Source organism: Cyprinus carpio, chromosome B2 (genome assembly GCF_018340385.1).
Source record: "Cyprinus carpio isolate SPL01 chromosome B2, ASM1834038v1, whole genome shotgun sequence".
Classification (NCBI taxonomy): Eukaryota; Metazoa; Chordata; class Actinopteri; order Cypriniformes; family Cyprinidae; genus Cyprinus; species Cyprinus carpio.
The window spans coordinates 17,860,076-17,879,094 of NC_056598.1; the positions used below are offsets into that span (position 1 = coordinate 17,860,076).

Sequence of the window (19,019 nt, forward strand, 5' to 3'; positions counted from 1 at the left end):
GCTGGCTTCTACATATCTGTTTCTTCTAACATAAAATATGTTCTACCCAACTCAATATTTGGTGAGTAAAATAAACCTGATGAGCCCTGTCATTGTTTTTTATTTATTTATTTTTTATTATTATTATTATTTTAAGATAATAACAGACTGACCTTCTCTTACATATATACAAGTAATTGGACATTATAAAACACAGTTCTATTCAGCGATCTCAATGTTGCCAATCAATGATTTGTCATCTTTACTAACTGAATAAGTAGCATCTCTGTTATTATACATGGGATTTTCAAATGTAGGCAATAACCGTCTTTTTGAATTTCTGTAGTACATGAAAACTAGAGCTCCCAGTATGCCAATCACTGCAATACTCAAGAACACAGCCAAACCCGTATTGACCTTGTGAGGTTCAGGACCTGTGAAGAAATAAGAGATAAAAATATCTAGTATATCTAATGTGAAACTGTGATGTACATATTACATCAAACTGCAGTTTTATTATATTACATATGCACATTTAGGAATCAGTCTATTTTAAAGTAGAGAGGTTGCTTTTTCTTGACATAAAATTAGATTTTTGAATATTAAGTAAAGTAAAGTCATTAAAAATAAGTCATAATATTACCTTCTTGTGGGGTATTAATGGTAGGACTTATTACTGCAGGGGAAAAAAACAGAATGAAAAAGATCAGGTCTTTTTTAAACAAGGAATGTTATATATAGATTGATCATGTAATGTTGGTGTTTTATTTCCCCTTTACTCTAAACATTCATATTAAGCATGTTTATCGATCAGGTCCAAAATTATTTTTGGTGTTATTTGTCACATGTTTTACTCCAGTGAGGTTTTTTTTTTTTTTTTTTTTTTTTTTCTACCCTAAAATATATTTTTGAATATAGGGTAAATTCTGACAATATGTGGACCTGACATTATTTGACAATTTGATATTTAATGGTTTTTCAGGCAGATTTAAACAGCAAAATTCTGAAACAACACAACATACTGTGGTCCACTATGAGTCACTGCACAAATAACTAACTGCATAGTAATTTTAAGTTCACAAGAAAGGTTTGAATTAGGTGTTTGAAACCAGCATAGATAAGCATTGCTAGAGAAAATATGCAATCATGCTGTTGGACATTTTACTCAAAACATTAGTTGAGACACAATCCTCTGTTTCTCTGGCAACTATTAATTCCACTTTCCCCTATGTAATGAAAACAAAATGTCACTAAAAATGCTATTTTGAAATTTCACAACACGTACCTTTGGCAGTTTTGCAGATAAATGATAACGCTGAGTAATCACAATGCTGTTTTTTCCATTTTTTTTTTTTTTTTTGGTGGTTGTTGATGAGTAGTCATTCTTAGAAGATTATTATTCTTCTTAATAGTTGTTATCTTCTGAGTTGTTGTTATCTACCACGGTATTGTCTGACCATAACCAGTGACCTGTGTAGTTAGATAACCCAGGGTGAGTTCATATATAACCAACTCTTTTAGGCTCATGAGTTCATTCACAATTAAAGTGAAAACTCGGGGCCACCGGAAAAGTGTTGAACAGAAGAGATTCTTGTATGTAAATGTATATTTGGAGTATTACCTTTCCGGGATATGATAAGCCCAATCCAAAAGTCTTCTGAACTTTCAAGGAGCATTATGTTTTTCTCTATAAAATTCTGTTCCCCTTCATCCCTAATGCTGACAAGAGTTGCTCCTGAAAACCGAAGTGCAAACTTTCTTAGTCTTTTGTTCTCTGCACCTGTCATATAATTGAGAAAACAGCTTTTTAAATCAATTTATATCCTTACCCCATGTCATACATATTCTAGCTGCTCTGCTCCATGGGTTCGAGTCCATCACAAAAGCATAGCAGCTGTCTTTGAAAGGTATCCACCTCATTGGACTGTCATCATCTTCATGTGGGCAGTGCCCAGGGTGCTGTGCTGGAACGGTTGGGGGAATGTCTGTGGAGAATGTCACATGGAAATAGTGTTTACCAAGCTTATTCCAGAAGTATTATTCATTCAGTGTGGAATATGATTGGATGTGTGTCATTTCAAAAACTGAGTATTGAGGCTTTTACCTGTTTGTATCACAACGCTTGTGTGTGTTTGCATGTAAAGAATGGATTGCATTTTTACCGACCCTTTCTTCAGATTACATTGATATGCCAGTAGGTGGCAAAAAGTGTCATTATAAATAATTATGGAATCACTGATTCAGCCAATCCATTAAAAAAAAACGTTTCTGGGTGAGTAACAGAATCATTCACTCAACCAATTTATTTCACTTCTGTCTGCGTGACTAACGGTACGACTTAACACAACTCTGAATGGCTGTTTGAAAACAATCAAAGGGGTCATGAACTACCTTTGTTATTTTATTTTGTACTGTTGAGGTCAACTTATAATGTTATCAAGATTTTTGCATCAAAACATCATAATTTAGAAGTAATAGGCTATTTTCTGTCCTGTTTTAACCCCCTCACCTGAACGCTCTGTTTGAATAGACGTCGCGGATTGTAGACTTACAGAAGTAAATGCCAACTGCTATGATTGGCTAACAGTTGTGTATGTTTTTGACAGCCTACATCCTTCACAGATGGACACTGCAGTGATTTAGGTTAACAACGCACAATTATTCACATCAAACGATCAGTTTCACAGACAAAGCAGTAGTTAGCATGTAATAAAGACAGTTACTCACACTTGTTTGTTGCGTCATTACTGTTGGATCTAATATAGTCGGGCACAGCATCATATATCATTTTCAATTTTTATTATTTTTTTTTTTTTTAATCTTGCATCTAATTGTGCCTTGTTTGTTAAACCAATCCGTGGTAAAATTATGTTAACAAAGGACCAAGTTCTTGATGCGTTCTGGAGCTTCATTAAAAATAAAGTTCATCCACTCTTTCCTAACTGGGATCAAAAGGAAGGCAATGCAAAGACTGTTCTTCCACAGCTTGGCACTGCACAGCGTCTTGTTGCCGTTGGAGCCATCTTTACATGTGCCAATTGGTAGGCAGGGCTAAACAGGCAGCGATGTAGAAGCAGGCACTGATCTTTTTCTGCAGAGGCAGTGTTTAGCTACACTATTACGTAATAAAAGGGCACATTCCACAACCTGTCATTTTGGCAGACTGGCTTCAACATAAGCTGTTTTTAGATTAACAAGAAAGTTCTGAAACTTACAGGATGTTTTAATAGTACAATGACCTCTTATATGTCAAAAGATCAAGGGAATTTCGGCTTCTCATTTAAAGACACCTTTAAATACTGTTTGACTTTTTTTTAATTCATGACAAGTGGCGGGTGACATACAGTATACAGAAACCTTTGTGTACAGGATTTAATGTATAATAAGCTTTCTAATGCATTCTACAAGTCTAAATAATTTGATAATATTGTATCCATAATTATTTGCTGTATTTTGGGACACACACACACTTGTATCTCACCTGTTGTTTTCTCACAAACACCGTAGTAGGTTTGATTGCAGAGAGTTGTTTTCCATTCTCCATCCGTGTCCATGTATGCACAAGGGCGGTTGGGCCGTGGTTCAGAAGGTGCCCATTTCTCTATATTCATGGGCCAGTTATTTGCCCATAGAAAATATTCATGTGTCTGTTGGATCCAAATATATACAGTACAATTTGTAGATTATGAGTCATCATCAACATATCACACACAGAAGAGTAGGATATGCAGAGTCCTTTTTTAAAAGAATTACACATACTACATTTATATTTTCCACATAATGCTCAATGTAAAATGTTATTTTGTCATTAAATGTGATTAATCATGTACGTTCATTGTATGGCAATGAGCAGCATGTATATTCTGCCAAACATCTGCTTTTGTGTTCCACAGAACAAAAAAACTCATAAGGATGACATTCCCCTTTTGGCTGAATATTCCTATTAATTGCAATGCCATGATTTTCCCTTTCTCACTCTGGTGCATTACCTGTGCATGGCTGAGACCAATCCACATGGGCTGTTCGGACCTATAGACCTGCAGCTCAAGGTAAGCCTGTGTTATAAAATCCCGAATGCTGGCCAAATGAGCCCCCTCTGCCTCACAGCGAAGGTTTGCCTCACTCCATGTTAGATTCTCTTGAATTACTTTGAAAGATGAATTTCCGAGATTGACAAAGGTTTTAGGAACTTCAGTAGGCACTGGGGCAATACCAGGATCTGAACATGTAAAAAATGACACATTAGAATTAAAATATGAAGAACAGTAAGCCTGCACGATATCTACAATCTCTCTGCAAGTCCGCAGTGTTCAGTTAAACTCACCAACATCACGACTGCAGATAAAACCGTGAGTCGAATTACAGTCAGTTGCCACCCACTTGCCAAAGACAGAGCTTGATGTTTTGCCCATAAAAACACATTCCTGTTTGAAAAACAAACACGCTATTGAAGCCACTGCTTTTATCACTAAAAATAATACTATTCAGTTATAATCTCAGCGTGTCTCAGTACCCGTTTATCCCAAGAGTAATATTTTGTCCAATGTGAAGAAAACTGTGAGTGGGGAAAAAATGTAAATCAATAACTATAAAAACAGCCCATAGTAATACATACCAAAACATCTTCAGGTTAAGTGTGGATTTTATTAATCAGGTTTACATACATAGGTTCGAGGTTCTCCTTTGGCCCACTCTGTGAATGTAACTTTACTCCCATCTGTCCACTTGAACCTCCCGTTGGCCAAATTGCTGAATCCAATCCAGAAGTCTGTTGTTTTATCGCTACTCAATGTGCTTAAAAAGGCTGCAGCAAATATGCAGTGTATGATAATGAGCAAGTCAAAGTGTACAGCAAACAAAATAAATAAATCTTTCTAATCAAGATACAGCAGTTATATTTTAGAAAAAGGTCCCCTTTTAATCTATGTATGCAAAAGATAATAATGCTACATTTTCAGAGCATATTTACATTTTTTAACATAATTTTGAGTAGCACTTAAATCTCTTGTCTAATTCATTAATTAACAAAGCTTTTACCTTGTTGTTGTCTACTCATAATTGATGTCAGATCTCCACCAAGCTCTCTGCAGTATTCTCTCGCTTCAGTCCATGTTTTCATGTCTTCTTTCATGTTGTAGCACTATAGTGTGTTATATAAATGACCATTATTTATTTTTCTTTAAAAATGAATTACAAATGCAGATCATGACACAATTTCACAAATGTTGCATTGGAAAATGTATGACAGCAGTGCTATTTTTTTTTTTTAATTACTTTTCCTTTGAAGTTTTTCCACTCAGGACCACAGCCTCCCTTTGGCTCTTGTGAAGGGGCCACCGTGGCATTCACTGGAGGTGACTGACTTCGCTTGCAAAAAAAATTATATTCATCACCACAGTTAATAGTTTCCCAGAGTCCTGTAACAGACAAAATACTTTGTTTAATGTAATTTATCAAATGCATTAACAGTGATTTGATCATACATCATAAACATTTTCTGCACCAAATTTATTAGTGGTCAATAACACATTCCACTAATTATAGATAAGGAGATATGCTGTACCTTGAGATGTGGTCATCTTCACACATCTTTCCTCACTGTTTTTAAAAGCAGGCTGATTTGTTTCCCAGGCTTGAAACACTACAGGGGACCCATCCATCCACCTTTACATATAAAAAAAAAATGTATTTGCTTATTTGTTCTTTTGCAAGAGAACAGAGTGCTGCTTGAATTATTTAAACCTACTGGTAAGTCCCATCCAGATCAGCTGTCAAACCAATGATAAAATCGTTGTACAAACGTTTAGCCTGCAACACAGAAAAAAAGCCCAACTCAGTCGGTAACAAAACAAAAAAAACAAAAACTGAAAAAAAGCCAAACAAAAGTCAGTTGGTAAATTATAAAGAAAACATTTTCAAAATAACAAATGATACAAAGATAAATGTTGTGTGATACATGCACCACAGATATGCTGCTAGAAAATGTGACTCGGCCCTCATACCTGATGCCAAAGGAACACCCGCTCATCCTCATCATTAATAACCGCAAGATCGCCATGTGATTTCTTACAGAATGTCCGAGCCTCGTGCACAGAAAGTGATGAGTACTGAGACGCATAGTACTGGCTACCTTTGAATTGAATCCAGCCATCTTCTGTTTCATTATAAACTTAAATAAAAAAATAAATGGTTTTTAATTTGAGTTTCTCATTTACCCCATCAGTTCGTGCAAGTTTAAAACTTACCTGTTTCTGTAATATTAACTTCCTTTGGTATCTTTCCTAAAGACAAAGCATAGCAGTTAGCTGTCATGTATTTAATTAAAAAATTAAAAATATAATTTTCCGTGACACTTTAGCAGCCTATATTGACCAATTCTCACTATTAACTCATGCCTATTATTAAAGGGATACTCCACCCCAAAATGAAAATGTTGTCATTAATCACTTACCCCCATGTCGTTTCAAACCCCTAAAAGCTCCTTTCATCTTCGGAACACAATTTAAGATATTTTGGTTGAAAACCGGGAGGCCTGTGACTGTCCCATAGACTGCCAAGTAAATAACAGTTATAACATGCTCTTCTGTATCATCCGCGCCACAAGGATGCGCTGTTTCTATGTGTATTTAGCTTTGATTTGAAGGAAAACAATGCATCCTTGTGCCGCGGATGACACAGAAGAGCATACGTAGCATACAGTAATATAGAGAGACACAGAGGAGACTGCTGACAAAGGAATTGTTGAATAAAGTAGTTATTTTTGTTTTCTTCGCTTACAAAAAGTGTTCCCGTTGCTTCAAATAACCCAGATTGCACATCTGATGGCAGATGGAGTATTCTGACGACGACTTTCATACCTTTTATGGACCTTGACACTGTTATTTATTTGGCAGTCTATGGGACAGTCTCAAGCCTCCCGGTTTTCATCCAAAATATCTTAAATTGTGTTTCGAAGATGAACAAAGCTTTTACGGGTTTGGAACCACATGGGGGTAAGTGATTAATGACTAAATTTTCATTTTGGGGTGGAGAATCCCTTTAACATATTAGCTGTTTATTAGTAGGCTACTTATAAAGCACATATTCTGCATGACCATATTCTACATCCCTAATCCTACCCAATACCTTAACTTAACAACTACCTTACTAGCTATTAATAAGCAGCAAATTATGAGATTATTGAGGCAAAAGTTGTGGTTAATGGGTATTTGTTAATAGCGAGAATTGTATCTTAAAATAAAGTGTGACCAAATTTTCTTTTCAATTGAGTGATGATAGAATTTGACTTTTGCCAGAATGACATGTTGTACCTTTTCGGATCTGACAGTACCAGTCCTTTCTGTCTTGACAGTTTATGTCATTCCATACTATAGCTCTGTTCTGATATGAAAATCTCATTTCAACACAATTTTCAATGTTGTTCAGATTGTTTGGTTCATCACTATCCCAGCTTTGATAGGATGACTGAAAGAGAGTAGATTTTGAAAAAACAAAATTAAATCAAATGTGAATTCTTTTTAGTATTTGTTGTCTTTTAACAAATTCTTTGTGAACTCACCGAAGAACCATCACTCCAAACAAAACCCACAGCGGGATCATACATTCTGTAACCAATCCATGCTGGAAACACTCTAAAACTAAAACCAAATTGTTTGTTTATTTATTTATTTATTTATCATTCATTTATGAATTAATTGTTTTCAGTCATGTGACTTTTCTTCTTATTCACCATTTCACAGTTTATCAAAGTAATGGCATGGAATACAAATCCACAAGAAAAACACTAAGACAAATATAATATTCATTGACATATATGCAAGTGTATAGAGATGTATTGTGGCTTAATTATGGATAATTATTGTGAATTATGACCGCTGATGGTCAGTGTCACCTGACTGAAATACATGTCTGCTATTGATCGTGTTAAACAAGTTTTTCCATTAGCTGGACATTCATTAGGTATCATTATGCAAATGGATTGATTGATATTACCCTCTTTGTTTCATAGACATATCAGCCTCATGATGGATACTCAGGAGATCACCACCAAGCTCTCGGCAGAAGTCAAGAGCTTCATCCCAAGTCTTCATTTGGCTCATAGGTACATCAAAATGCTGCCAGAAAAGAGAAATCAGTCTTTCTGATTCTAGGAAATATGTATGCTAGTCTTTTATTTTGTTTCAATATCAAATTTAGGCAAAATTCAACATGGAAATAAGCCTGTTTTACCTTGACACAAAAGTCTCTAAACAAAAGTGTCGTCCAGTCTTTGGGACAGGCCAAAGCAGGTGTGGTTGGTGGGGCTGGAGTTGTAACTAGTCCATCGGCTATCTGCTTGCAGATGTATTTTTCCTTATTTGAGCAGCTGAGCACATCCCAAAGCCCAGCAACAAGTCCAGTCGTCATGGCAACACAGCCTTGTTTTCTTCCTAATTTTTTAAAGACAAAAAAAAAGAGATTTTCTAAAATGTAATACTGTAATTATGAGAAACCAGAAACATAATCATTTCACTGACACTGAGTACAGTACCTGGCATCCCAGTGTTGAAATGAGTATATGAGACTTCCTTAGTGTTGGTCCATTCAAAAGTGTGGAGATCCCTCTGATTTGACAATCCAATCCAGAAGTACTTCTCTGGTCGCGCTCCAACTAGACTAACGAGGAACGCATTTTCTACTCTAATGGGGATAAACAGATTAAGTCTTTTGAAAAGGAAGAAAACAACACTGAAAGCTGTTCATAGCTTATAAATATGAAATATTTTACACATACATTTTGAATTTTTTTTTTTTTTCAATTGATTTTAGTCAATGTATTAAGAATTAATTATCAGGTGTAGAAAGGACAGAAAGCATGTAACTGAAGAAGTGATCTGACCTGGATGAAATATCAACCAGTTGAGAATCAGCTTTTGCACACATCTGTTTTGCTTCTTCAAAGGTCTTAGTCTCGGATCCTGCCATGTAGCAGTAGTACCCATACCTGGTCCAACCTTCTCAAAAAATAAGACAGCTGTCAGTAAACACATAAATTCACCACCTGATGACCAAGAACAAGAACTAGAAGACATAATTCTACAATTTTAGTTCATTTTCTAATCATACAATACATACTGTTTTGCATCCTGGGCTTGTGACAACTGTGTCATTATTCGAGGCTTTAGAGCTGGCCTTCTTCTTACAGATGAATCCATACGTACTCTCACAAATATCATCGGCCCACTTTCCCTCCTAAATGAGAAACATTATGCAAATGTTCAGTTTAGCAACCCATAATGCTATGAGAAAAACTATGCAACTAGAATTTAAGATGACTTCTCAAACAGTGTGCAAAATGTTTTTAGTAAATGCTTTTTACTTCTTACTTATGAAGTTCTTACCTCTCCTCTCATTAACACACAGTCCTCTGGATAGACAGCACTGTGACTCGGCTCACTCACTTCCCATGAGGCAAACGGGATGCTAGACTGGTCACTCCACTCAAACAGCATCTGCGTTTTACGGTCATTGAAACCAATCCACAGCTCGTCTGTTTTCACTGAGAATAGAGATGTAGATGATCAACTAGCAACCTCATACAGGAGTGACTTCTATAGCTTTTTTTTTACTATGAAACTGTTAAAAATGTAATTTAATTATCAAAACGTACAGTATCCAAGCTGTGTGATGACAAAGCTTTGCTCTTCTTTGCTGAGAATACTCAGCAGGTCTCCACCTTCCCGCAGACAGGAGTCTCGTGCCTCCAGCCATGTTTGCTTCTTGCGATGAAGGAGATAACAGTTGCCTGAATATGGAATCCAGGGGCTATGGCAAAAACCAGTGTCCACCACTGTCCGAAAAGACAAAGTTAACACATTACCAACACCATATACAGTACAGTATGGTAGAGGATAGCAACATTTTGGATACCATAGAAATTTCACAATTCTTGTAACCAGTGTCAATATCACAAAAAAACAAAAAAACAAATACTAGCCCAAATAAAATAAATAATTAAATAAAAAGTAAACAGTGAAACAGCAATTAAAAAAAGAACAAGAAACTAATTACAAGCAATGTGACAAAAAAAAACTACAGTAGAACAAATAAGATATGCTACATAGATATTGTATAATCAAATGTATTAAAACATGTAAACAGACGTTTACATTAAATATATATTTCTTATTACAGTTACAAAATTGATTTAGTTAAGAGCACTGAGAGATTTTCTCTCTTTTGTTGTGTGATTAACATGAATGACAGAAAGCGAGAATAGATTACTGTTACTTTAAGAGCTGTCCAGGTCCAATATATTGTTACACGTTTTCTTTCAAAGCTGTTTGCTTTCACTTGAGACCTAAATTACAGTTTACAAAGATTCTTGCAAAGATGGGAATTTTGACACATACTTTGTGTGTATTTTACAGTTCAAAGTCTACAAATCGTAAAAAATATCTAAGTAAGTTTAATACTCCCGTGCTCTATAAACCCTCTTCACATGCGCGCACCTCTCTGACAGTGCATATACAGTAGTGAAATGAGTTCTCTTTTGCTGCTGATTGCATTTCAACGGCCTAAAATAACTTGTTTTTAACCGCAATGCTTAAAAACATGTGCAAACGATACATTTTAGTAACCACGTATAACAGCAAAGTCACATGAGCGTGTAACCAAAACAAAACCTCTACCAGTTGACTAATCTCTGCCGGTTAATCGTGTCTACCGGTATATCGCCGACTCTAATAGCCCATATTGAAGTAGGTTAATAACGCACTGACATGCAGTTCAATAAGTGAGTCACATGTATGAGAACCACTCTGAGGGCTTTGGTGAAATGTTCCGATTCATAAGAGTCATTTGTTTGTTAATTGCACTACACAGATCACGCTATTTGTTTTTCTTTCTTTTTTTCTTCTTCTTCTTTCCCAACACTGCTTGACTCACTAATTCCAGTCCCACAGTTTGAGAACCACTGCTATACGAAACAAAGAGAGACTGGGAAGCCTACCTGGTGGAAGAGTTGGAACAGAATGGCCTCTTTGGCAGACATATCCATGTTTTCCAGAACAAGGTTCATTCGACCATTCAGAACCAAAAGTATTTTTCAGGACACCACAACTGTAGCCTGGTTGTGTGGTTGGATATCCTCAACAAAGAAAGAAATGATAATTTCAGTCCAGTAATACGTTCAGTTAGCTAGACAATGCTTATTTTGTTTGTTCATTTAGTTATTCAGTAAAGGTCAAACACATCTAGGATATGGTTAATAAAGGCATAGTGAAGGTCTCTTACATCATGCTACATCTACATTTATTAATGTACACATTCCTTTGTATCTGTTTGTTTGTTCACTGGGAATCAAACTAGTGTTGTTGGTATTATACTCTTCTAATTGAGATATATTAATTCAATGAGATGGAATCATTTGACTGAAAAACGGTCTTACCGCTGAGCCATTTCAGATAGCGTAACGGCTGTCCATTGCTCCATTGCCATCCACTGGTTACATCTAATTTATTGAGTCCTGTCCATAGTGTATTTTGAGTCGTCTGGACAATTCCTAGACAAGGCAGTTTTCTTAATGTTTTATTCTTTGGATATTTCTAGACATTTATCAATATTACATTAGTGCATGTAGTTGATGAATAGTTCCATTCAGAGAATCTTTTTGATGGGACTGTACCTGCTACAAAGGTGTGTTCGTGAGGTTCAGAGACACTCAGCAGCTCCGCACCTTGCTGCTGGCAGCTCTTTCTAGCCTGGTACCATGTCAGGGCCGACCCACTATTCACTTGGTAATAGACGTTTGTCAGAGGATGTTTGGCCCAGAAAGCATCTGCAAATCATCACTACCCATCAGCATGTGCAAGCCAATGTTTCATTGTTAGAATATATTATTTATAAGTTTAGTCTTCCATGATGGACAAGTAACAATTGTTGTCTCAAAGATTTAATATTGATCATGCAGGTAACAATTGAAATGTAAAGTGAATAGGAAATAAACCTACTGTCAGGTGTTGGGCAGTAGCCCCACAGCTGATTATTACTGTAGTCTGCCTCAACGGAACACCATAGACGTTGATTTTGTGTATCAATTTTGGTACAATCTGCATACCATTTTTTGTCATAAAGAAAAGGAAATTGGCATGGGCGCCCAAATGCATTGCCACCAATGGTGTACAGTTCTGTAAAATAAAATGTAAGAGTCTGTAAACCTGTTATTTGAGCCATCATTTGTCGTGCTGGTGAAATGATCAGATTATATGCACAAAAACACATTTACATTTGCAATTAAATTTAAAATATATATATTTAATCATTCAGTTAAATATTAAATAGCACAGGTTGATTAGACAATCTGCGAAATGGAATTGAATTGATTAATGTTGGAAATTACTTTGTACTCAGAAATGTATATAATAAATCAGTTGCATTGGTATTAAGGGTAGTAATAGTACTAACAAATCAGTTCCTGTTGGTCCCATTGTGACAAAGGTATTTGAGTTACCCAATCACAATATATAGTGTTACCTTGGATTATGGCAAATATTAGAAAATATTCAAATATGGATGCAGTAATTGACCAATCAGAATAAACTATTACATGTATCTATGGACATGTACAGCTACGTAATGTACTCAGGTTTTCAAGGGTACTTGGGAATGTTTTGATTTTGTTTTAAAGCCTGTAAAACAGAACTGATGACACAGTAATTTATTTTTAATAATTTAGTGTTAATCTTTTTTTGTTATTGCATCTAGGGGCCAGTTACACAGTTAAACATAACCACTATGTTCAGACTTCCCAAGAAAAGAAAAAAAAAAGTTAAATATAGACACATTAAGACAAATACCTTCATAAGGCTTAGAGCAAATGCTGTTTAATGTTCCATGAATTGTCCATTTGCTCTTCGCTCCAGTGTCTTTAGAGATCACTGGCACACCATTATCATTTACAGCCAGGTACAGAGACTCATTCTTTAGGCCAAGCAATGTATCACTATGGCATTCCCACTTCTGCAGAACACTGTCATCGTCACAAATCAGCCACTGCAGTTTTTTGCCCACAGTTTTACTTCCTACTCCAAGACATTTCTTTGTGTAACTATTCAAAATGCGATTCTCTGAAGTCCAGCGAAACTGTTGTAAGTTACTGTATGGTTCACAGGTGCCAAGCCGTTCCAGGGAGCTGGTCATGCATTTGTTATAATCCACATTATATATTAGAAAGTTTCCTGCTGCACAAAAAAATGATGAGATGATGCAGCATTCAGTTATCTACACACATATACAATGTGCTATAGCATATATTTTTTTCCACAATAAATAATGCTATTTGCAACAACAACAAAAAAGCATGATTAATATTGCCATTTATTTTTGATTAAAGAAAAAAGACATACCTGACTGTGCAAAGCAGTTTGCTAGATGTAATACGAGCAAAATCACTACTGTTATTATTTTCATCTTGATACAAATTGTATTTTATGCTGCTGCTAGGTTCATTCCAGTGTCATCCTCTGTCTTTGGCTGAGATTCTGCAGTCTCACATTTGCTTATATGGACCTGCCCTTTAAACTGGTCCGATTGTCCCAGTCAGTATAATATCCTGTCACATGTCTCTTTCTTCAAAACTGTTGAAACACTAACGTCACAAAGCTTCTTTGGAAAGGAGGAATCTTCTCAGTGATCGAAAATATGGTCTTAGTCAGCTTAATTTTGTGAATTCTGGTATGAATAAGTGTTTTGGTTTGGTTATTTGAGGAACACAGATCATTTTGGTAGTAGACGGTGATTGTTCACACCAGACCATCCGGACGAAGTCAAATCTATAGTCACCTCCTGAATCACTGAGACATTCCTTCTTCCCAGCAATGGTTCTGCCCTGTCAGCATACACCACAACAGTTGTACGAAAAAACTGAATTACACTTAAAATTTATGATCTGAATGCAATTTCCTGTTATGCCTTGTACTTATGTTCCTGGACATCCTGTGTAAAAACTTGTGGTGACAGCAATTTACCACATACGAAAATTCTGTTAATTTCACTTACATTTATACTTAACATTTTTCTGCCTCATGAGCACCAGTTGTCAAATGCCTACGAAAACATTGCTGATTAACTGCAGGCCTACCGGAGAGCCACACACCCTCCTGAAATGATGCCTAAGGGCAAGTTATTAATTTTTCATTCGCTCAAGTTAAAAAATATAGATGTGAATCATTACCCTAAATTTTTTTAATTGGATGAATGAAACACTTCTTTCAGTGTAGAAGAAAACAATTTGAGATATATGGACACTCAAGCTATACTTTTGCATTTTATGGCAAAATATTAAATCACATGGTATTTTTAAAGGAATATGGAACAAACACACCTTTTCCACAATACAAAAATAAAAATGTTTCATATTTTCCAAATTATTATTATTTTTTGTCTTGTCCTCTGTACCTGCATGGGTTCTACATCTCTGGTTCTGGCAGAGGACTTTATAATTCTGTTCTCTTAAGATGCTAAAGTAGCATCATTGTCCAGTGAGGGTCTTGATTCAACCTGTGTCAGCTGTGTCTCTCAATGCCAACAAAAATATGGTTCCATTCAATTCTGAGAGTAGAACTGCAAGAACTGTTTAACAAGAACTGGCAGTCATGTATCATATACAGACAGTAATACCATTTACTTTATGGATCCATCTGTACTCAACATCGGCGACACGAGGAGACCAGCCATCTAGGTGCCACCTCACCTCTATAAGCACCCCACGATTTCTACCGAGCCTTCCTCTAGTCTTGAAAAGCAAATGACTCTGTCTGTACTGCAGACTTACTGGGGTTTCTGATGAAAGTATGACTACCCTATGACCAGTGTTGGGGGTAACAAATTACAAGTAACGCAAGTTACATAATCAGATTTTTTTCAAGTAACTAGTAATGTAACGTATTACTTTTAATTTACAAGAAAATATCTGAGTTTCTTTTTCAAAAAAGTAACGCCAGTTACTTTGTTTTCCCATTTATTGACTGACAAGTTTCCTGTCCCCATACTGGGAGAAATCAGAAGTACAGAGGCGTTGTGTGTGCTGTGTCAACATGATGTAGTTCTCGACTAAATGTGAATGTGCATTAATTCATCCCACTCACAAAAAAAAACAAAAAAAAAAACAGATGTCGTATTCATCAAAATTAATTAAAACAGTGAAATGCAAACTGTATCTAATCCCGTTTTATTAACCAATGTCTTTGCTGCTAGCCTTTCCATTTCAACCATACTAATAAGCAAAAATGACTTTAGATAAACTAACAATTGTGCTTCATTGTTTTTTTTATTGCTGAAGAGTGTTGAACCTTCCTCTCCTGCGTTCTACTCTACAGACATGAATTTACTTTTCCTTCAGCCTGAGGTTTATTCATTAAACTTTTTGGTGTGAAAGGGATTTTACATTCGCTATAAACAGAACTTCTTATATTATATTAAAAACAATCAAGCCCTGCTCATATTTAAAAAGTAACGCGAAAGTAACACAAAAGCAATGTAATGCATTACTTTCCATAAAAAGTAACTAACGTAATTTTTTAGGGAGTTACGCAATACTGTAATACATTACTTTTAAAAGTAACTTTCCCCAACATTGCCTATGATGGATTGAATGGAGGACCGTTTGATTCAAAACAGTAACTTGAGTAGTGCATTCGATTCATTAAATGAGCCAAGCATTAAGAGTCATTTAGACATGAATCGGATGACATTTGTCACCATGTGCATTTGGTCCATCTACATTTTGATAGTTTGTTCAACAACGAAAAAACGAGATTTTGGCTTGATTTTCATTTTTTTTTGGTTCACGGGTAGAAAACGCTCTCGGTTACTAACGTAACCTTGGTTCCCTGAGATGTGGGAATGAGACATTGCTATGGGGAATTACCCTTTTCTCCAAATACTACTGAAGCCTTATTGAATCATGCCAGTGAAACTGGCCAATGGCGTTCAAGCGTGTGAAATATGAGGGGCCCCCCACTCTATATAAAGCAGCGCTTGTATCCATTCAGAATCTTGACTGAAGCACTTGGCTTTCTAAGATTCTGAGCTTGGTGACACGGCAATAGGAGCAATGTCTTGTTCCCTCATCTGAGGGAACCAAGGTTACGTTAGTAACCGACAGCGTTACCTTTCGATTCGGTCACTCTACATTGCTATGGGAATGTATTAAAATCCCGCCGTGTCACAGCGATAGAGCCTGGTAAGTATGTCAAGTTTCACATACAGAACCGTAATGAGAGCGGCAAATATATTGGCACTCACGTTAAATACAGCTCAGGTCTACAGGACCTAGTCGAAACCATGTAAAGTCAAGGGGGCGTGACAACTAGATAATGCCAGGTCACAAGAGGGGCGGAGTTAACGCCGGTGAAACAAATGTGAAATAGCGGCCTCTCCGGCGCCATCACATAGATTAGTTGAAGTTTGTTTAATTTCAGTGAAGTTATGTGTTATGATGCAATGGCCGTACCGGTGCTTAAATAAGTAGAGTATGATGGTAATCATGTTCTTAAAGATGTCATTAACAATATCATAATAATGTGATCAGCTGATAGGGACAGCATTGAATTAGTGCTACGTCAATACAGGCGTGTATACAGCCTAGTAGAAACCACTGAGGCAAGCAGCTCAGATCATAACTGAAGCTGAGTAGGCGCATGCGCTGTACGGACTTGACAGCACATGTGAGGCAAGTGATGACACATCTAGGTTATAAAACCTTGCGAAAGTGCTGGGTGATGACCAGCCTGCCGCCATGCAAATGTACTGAATAGATATGCCATTTGCCCAGGCCCATGAGGACGCGAGTCCACGGGTTAAGTGGGCCCGAACCCCTATAGGACATTTCAGGCCCTTAGAGCCGCAATTGCGTCGATGATCCAGTGTGACAGCCTTTGCTTGGACACAGGCAGGCCTTTTGTGCGCCCTCCAAAGCATACATACAACTAGCTGCTCCAAGAGCCTGAACTGTATAGAGTGCTCAGTATAAATGTGCAATGCACTTACAGGGCACAGCAAGAGTATATTGAGCGGCTCCGGCCCGGCCAGTGTTTCTGGGCGGAAAGCAGACAGTGTTATGACCTGCGCTTTAAATGGAGTCGAAAGCACTTTAGGCACATAACCTCTCCTAAGCTTTAAGTTAAGTCTGCAATCACCTTTCCTGAACTCAATACACGAGTAGTCAATTGACAGTGCCTGCAGGTCCCCAGCTCGCTTAACAGAGGACAGCACGAGCAGGAGTGCTGTCTTGAAAGAGATCGCAGGCAAGCTCGCTGATTGTATGGGCTCAAGCGGGCCCTTTTTTTTTTTTTAAAGGAAGGCAAGAATTATTGGTATTAGGTAGTTGAATGGGCCTTCACCCCGCGACCTGCACCACTTTGTGAAAACTATCCATTAATGTGCGTAAATACGTCTAGTGGAAGAAGACCAAGCCTCAGACATAGTGTTCAACACGTGCTGAGGAAGTGCATCCGTTACAAGCGACCTCTGTTGAGCGGCCAGACATGAAGAAGGCTCCATGACTCTGGATTTGGATGCAATATGGTTAACTGTGCTTGAAAGATGAGGTGTCTCTTTAGTGTGATAGACGACGGGGGGCTACAAGCATCTCCACCAGTTCCGGGTACCACAGCCGATTGGGCCATTTCGGTGTAACTAACAGAACAGATTTACTTTCCTCTCTGATTTTGCAAAGCACGAGAGGCAGAAGTTTCCCTGGAGGAAAAGCATATTTGCTTACTTTCGGCCAGCTGTGAGCTAGTGCATCCACTCGCAGTGGACAGTGTGTCAGTGAATAAAACAGTGGGCAGTGAGTGTTTACCACTGATGCCAAGAGATCCACCTCTACCCTGCCGAATACACTCCAAATTATCTTGACTTTAAAAGGGTGTAATCTCCACTCTCCGTGGATTACCCCGCCCCTCGACAGTAAATCCGCGCTGTGATTCAGGTGTCTGGGGACATGTACTGCCCGGATGTAGAGGTGTCGATCTGCCCACAGAAGAAGGTCCCTCGCCAGCCTCAGCAGCGGCCATGAGCTCACGCCCCCTTGGTGATTTATAGATGTTACCACTGTCATGCTGTCCGTCCTGATGAGAATGTGACGCTGGAGAATGTCCGGGAGAAAGCACTCGAGCACTAGGTGTACAGCACAGAGCTCCAGACAGTTTATGTGCCACAAGTTCTCTGTTTCTGACCACGTCCCAAAGGCTGGTCTGGCATTGCATATGGCTTCCCAACCCATGCTCCATGCATCTGTTGTAATAGTCTTTCTCCTGATCACTTGGCCAAGAAGAACACCCTGGCGATGCAGAGTCATATCGCACCAAGGGGTCAGCGCATTCCAGCACTCGCGCGTCACTTTGATACACAAGGTGCCCATATGCCATGCGCTCTGTGGCACCCGGCACTTTGGCCAGAGCTGAAGTGCTCGCATATGTAGGAGCCCTAGTTTGCACTGTCGAGGCAGCAGCCATCTGGCCGAACTTCCTCTGAAAGCATTTCGGCGGGGGAGAGTGCCCTCACTTTAAGACTGCGAGAGAGCTGATCAGTTTTTGTGAGCGCTCCTCCGACAGACACACTCGCATATTGATTGAATTCAGCTCCACTCCTAAAAGAGAGATGTCCTGGCTCGGTACAAGCATACTCTTATGCATATTCAGTCAGCCCTAAAAGCTCTGAAGATGAGCGAGGAGTCTGAGCTTGTCTCTGAGCAGCATGCTCAGGGTAGGGCTGTGAATTGGTACGCTATCCCCTCGAAGGGGCTACCTGAATGTGAAAATAAGCTTCCTTTAAATCCACAGAGATAAACCAATCACTCGGTCTGATGCGTGAGAGGATTTGTCTAAGCGTAATCATTTTTTACGAGCACTTTGAAAGCGCGCGGTTCAGCAGTCTTAGGTCCAAGATTGGGCAGAGTCCACTGTCTTTCTTTGGTACTAGAAAATAGCGACTGTAGAAGCTGCTCTCACGGTCTGCTAGGGGCACTGTCTTTACAGCACGTTTTGCGAGGAGGTTGT

At 37.9% G+C, this 19,019-nt stretch overlaps 1 protein-coding gene across 1 annotated transcript; it reads right to left on the reverse strand.

Annotated features, from left to right (window-relative positions):
* Positions 1–92: 92 nt before the first annotated feature.
* LOC109075423 (macrophage mannose receptor 1-like) lies at positions 93–13,529 on the reverse strand. Its single transcript, XM_042718436.1, is given in 32 exon segments — positions 93–413; positions 623–655; positions 1,265–1,328; positions 1,331–1,449; positions 1,601–1,714; positions 1,809–1,964; positions 3,461–3,626; positions 3,969–4,198; positions 4,304–4,403; positions 4,493–4,534; positions 4,644–4,783; positions 5,017–5,119; positions 5,254–5,396; positions 5,543–5,643; positions 5,726–5,787; positions 5,982–6,148; positions 6,225–6,260; positions 7,290–7,443; positions 7,538–7,616; positions 7,972–8,093; positions 8,209–8,408; positions 8,510–8,658; positions 8,858–8,973; positions 9,094–9,210; positions 9,360–9,517; positions 9,629–9,808; positions 10,970–11,107; positions 11,408–11,521; positions 11,645–11,797; positions 11,970–12,146; positions 12,816–13,199; positions 13,365–13,529. Coding segments are annotated over 32 exon segments (4,296 nt in total). The 5' UTR covers positions 13,429–13,529; the 3' UTR covers positions 93–198.
* Between the last annotated feature and the right edge of the window lie 5,490 nt (positions 13,530–19,019).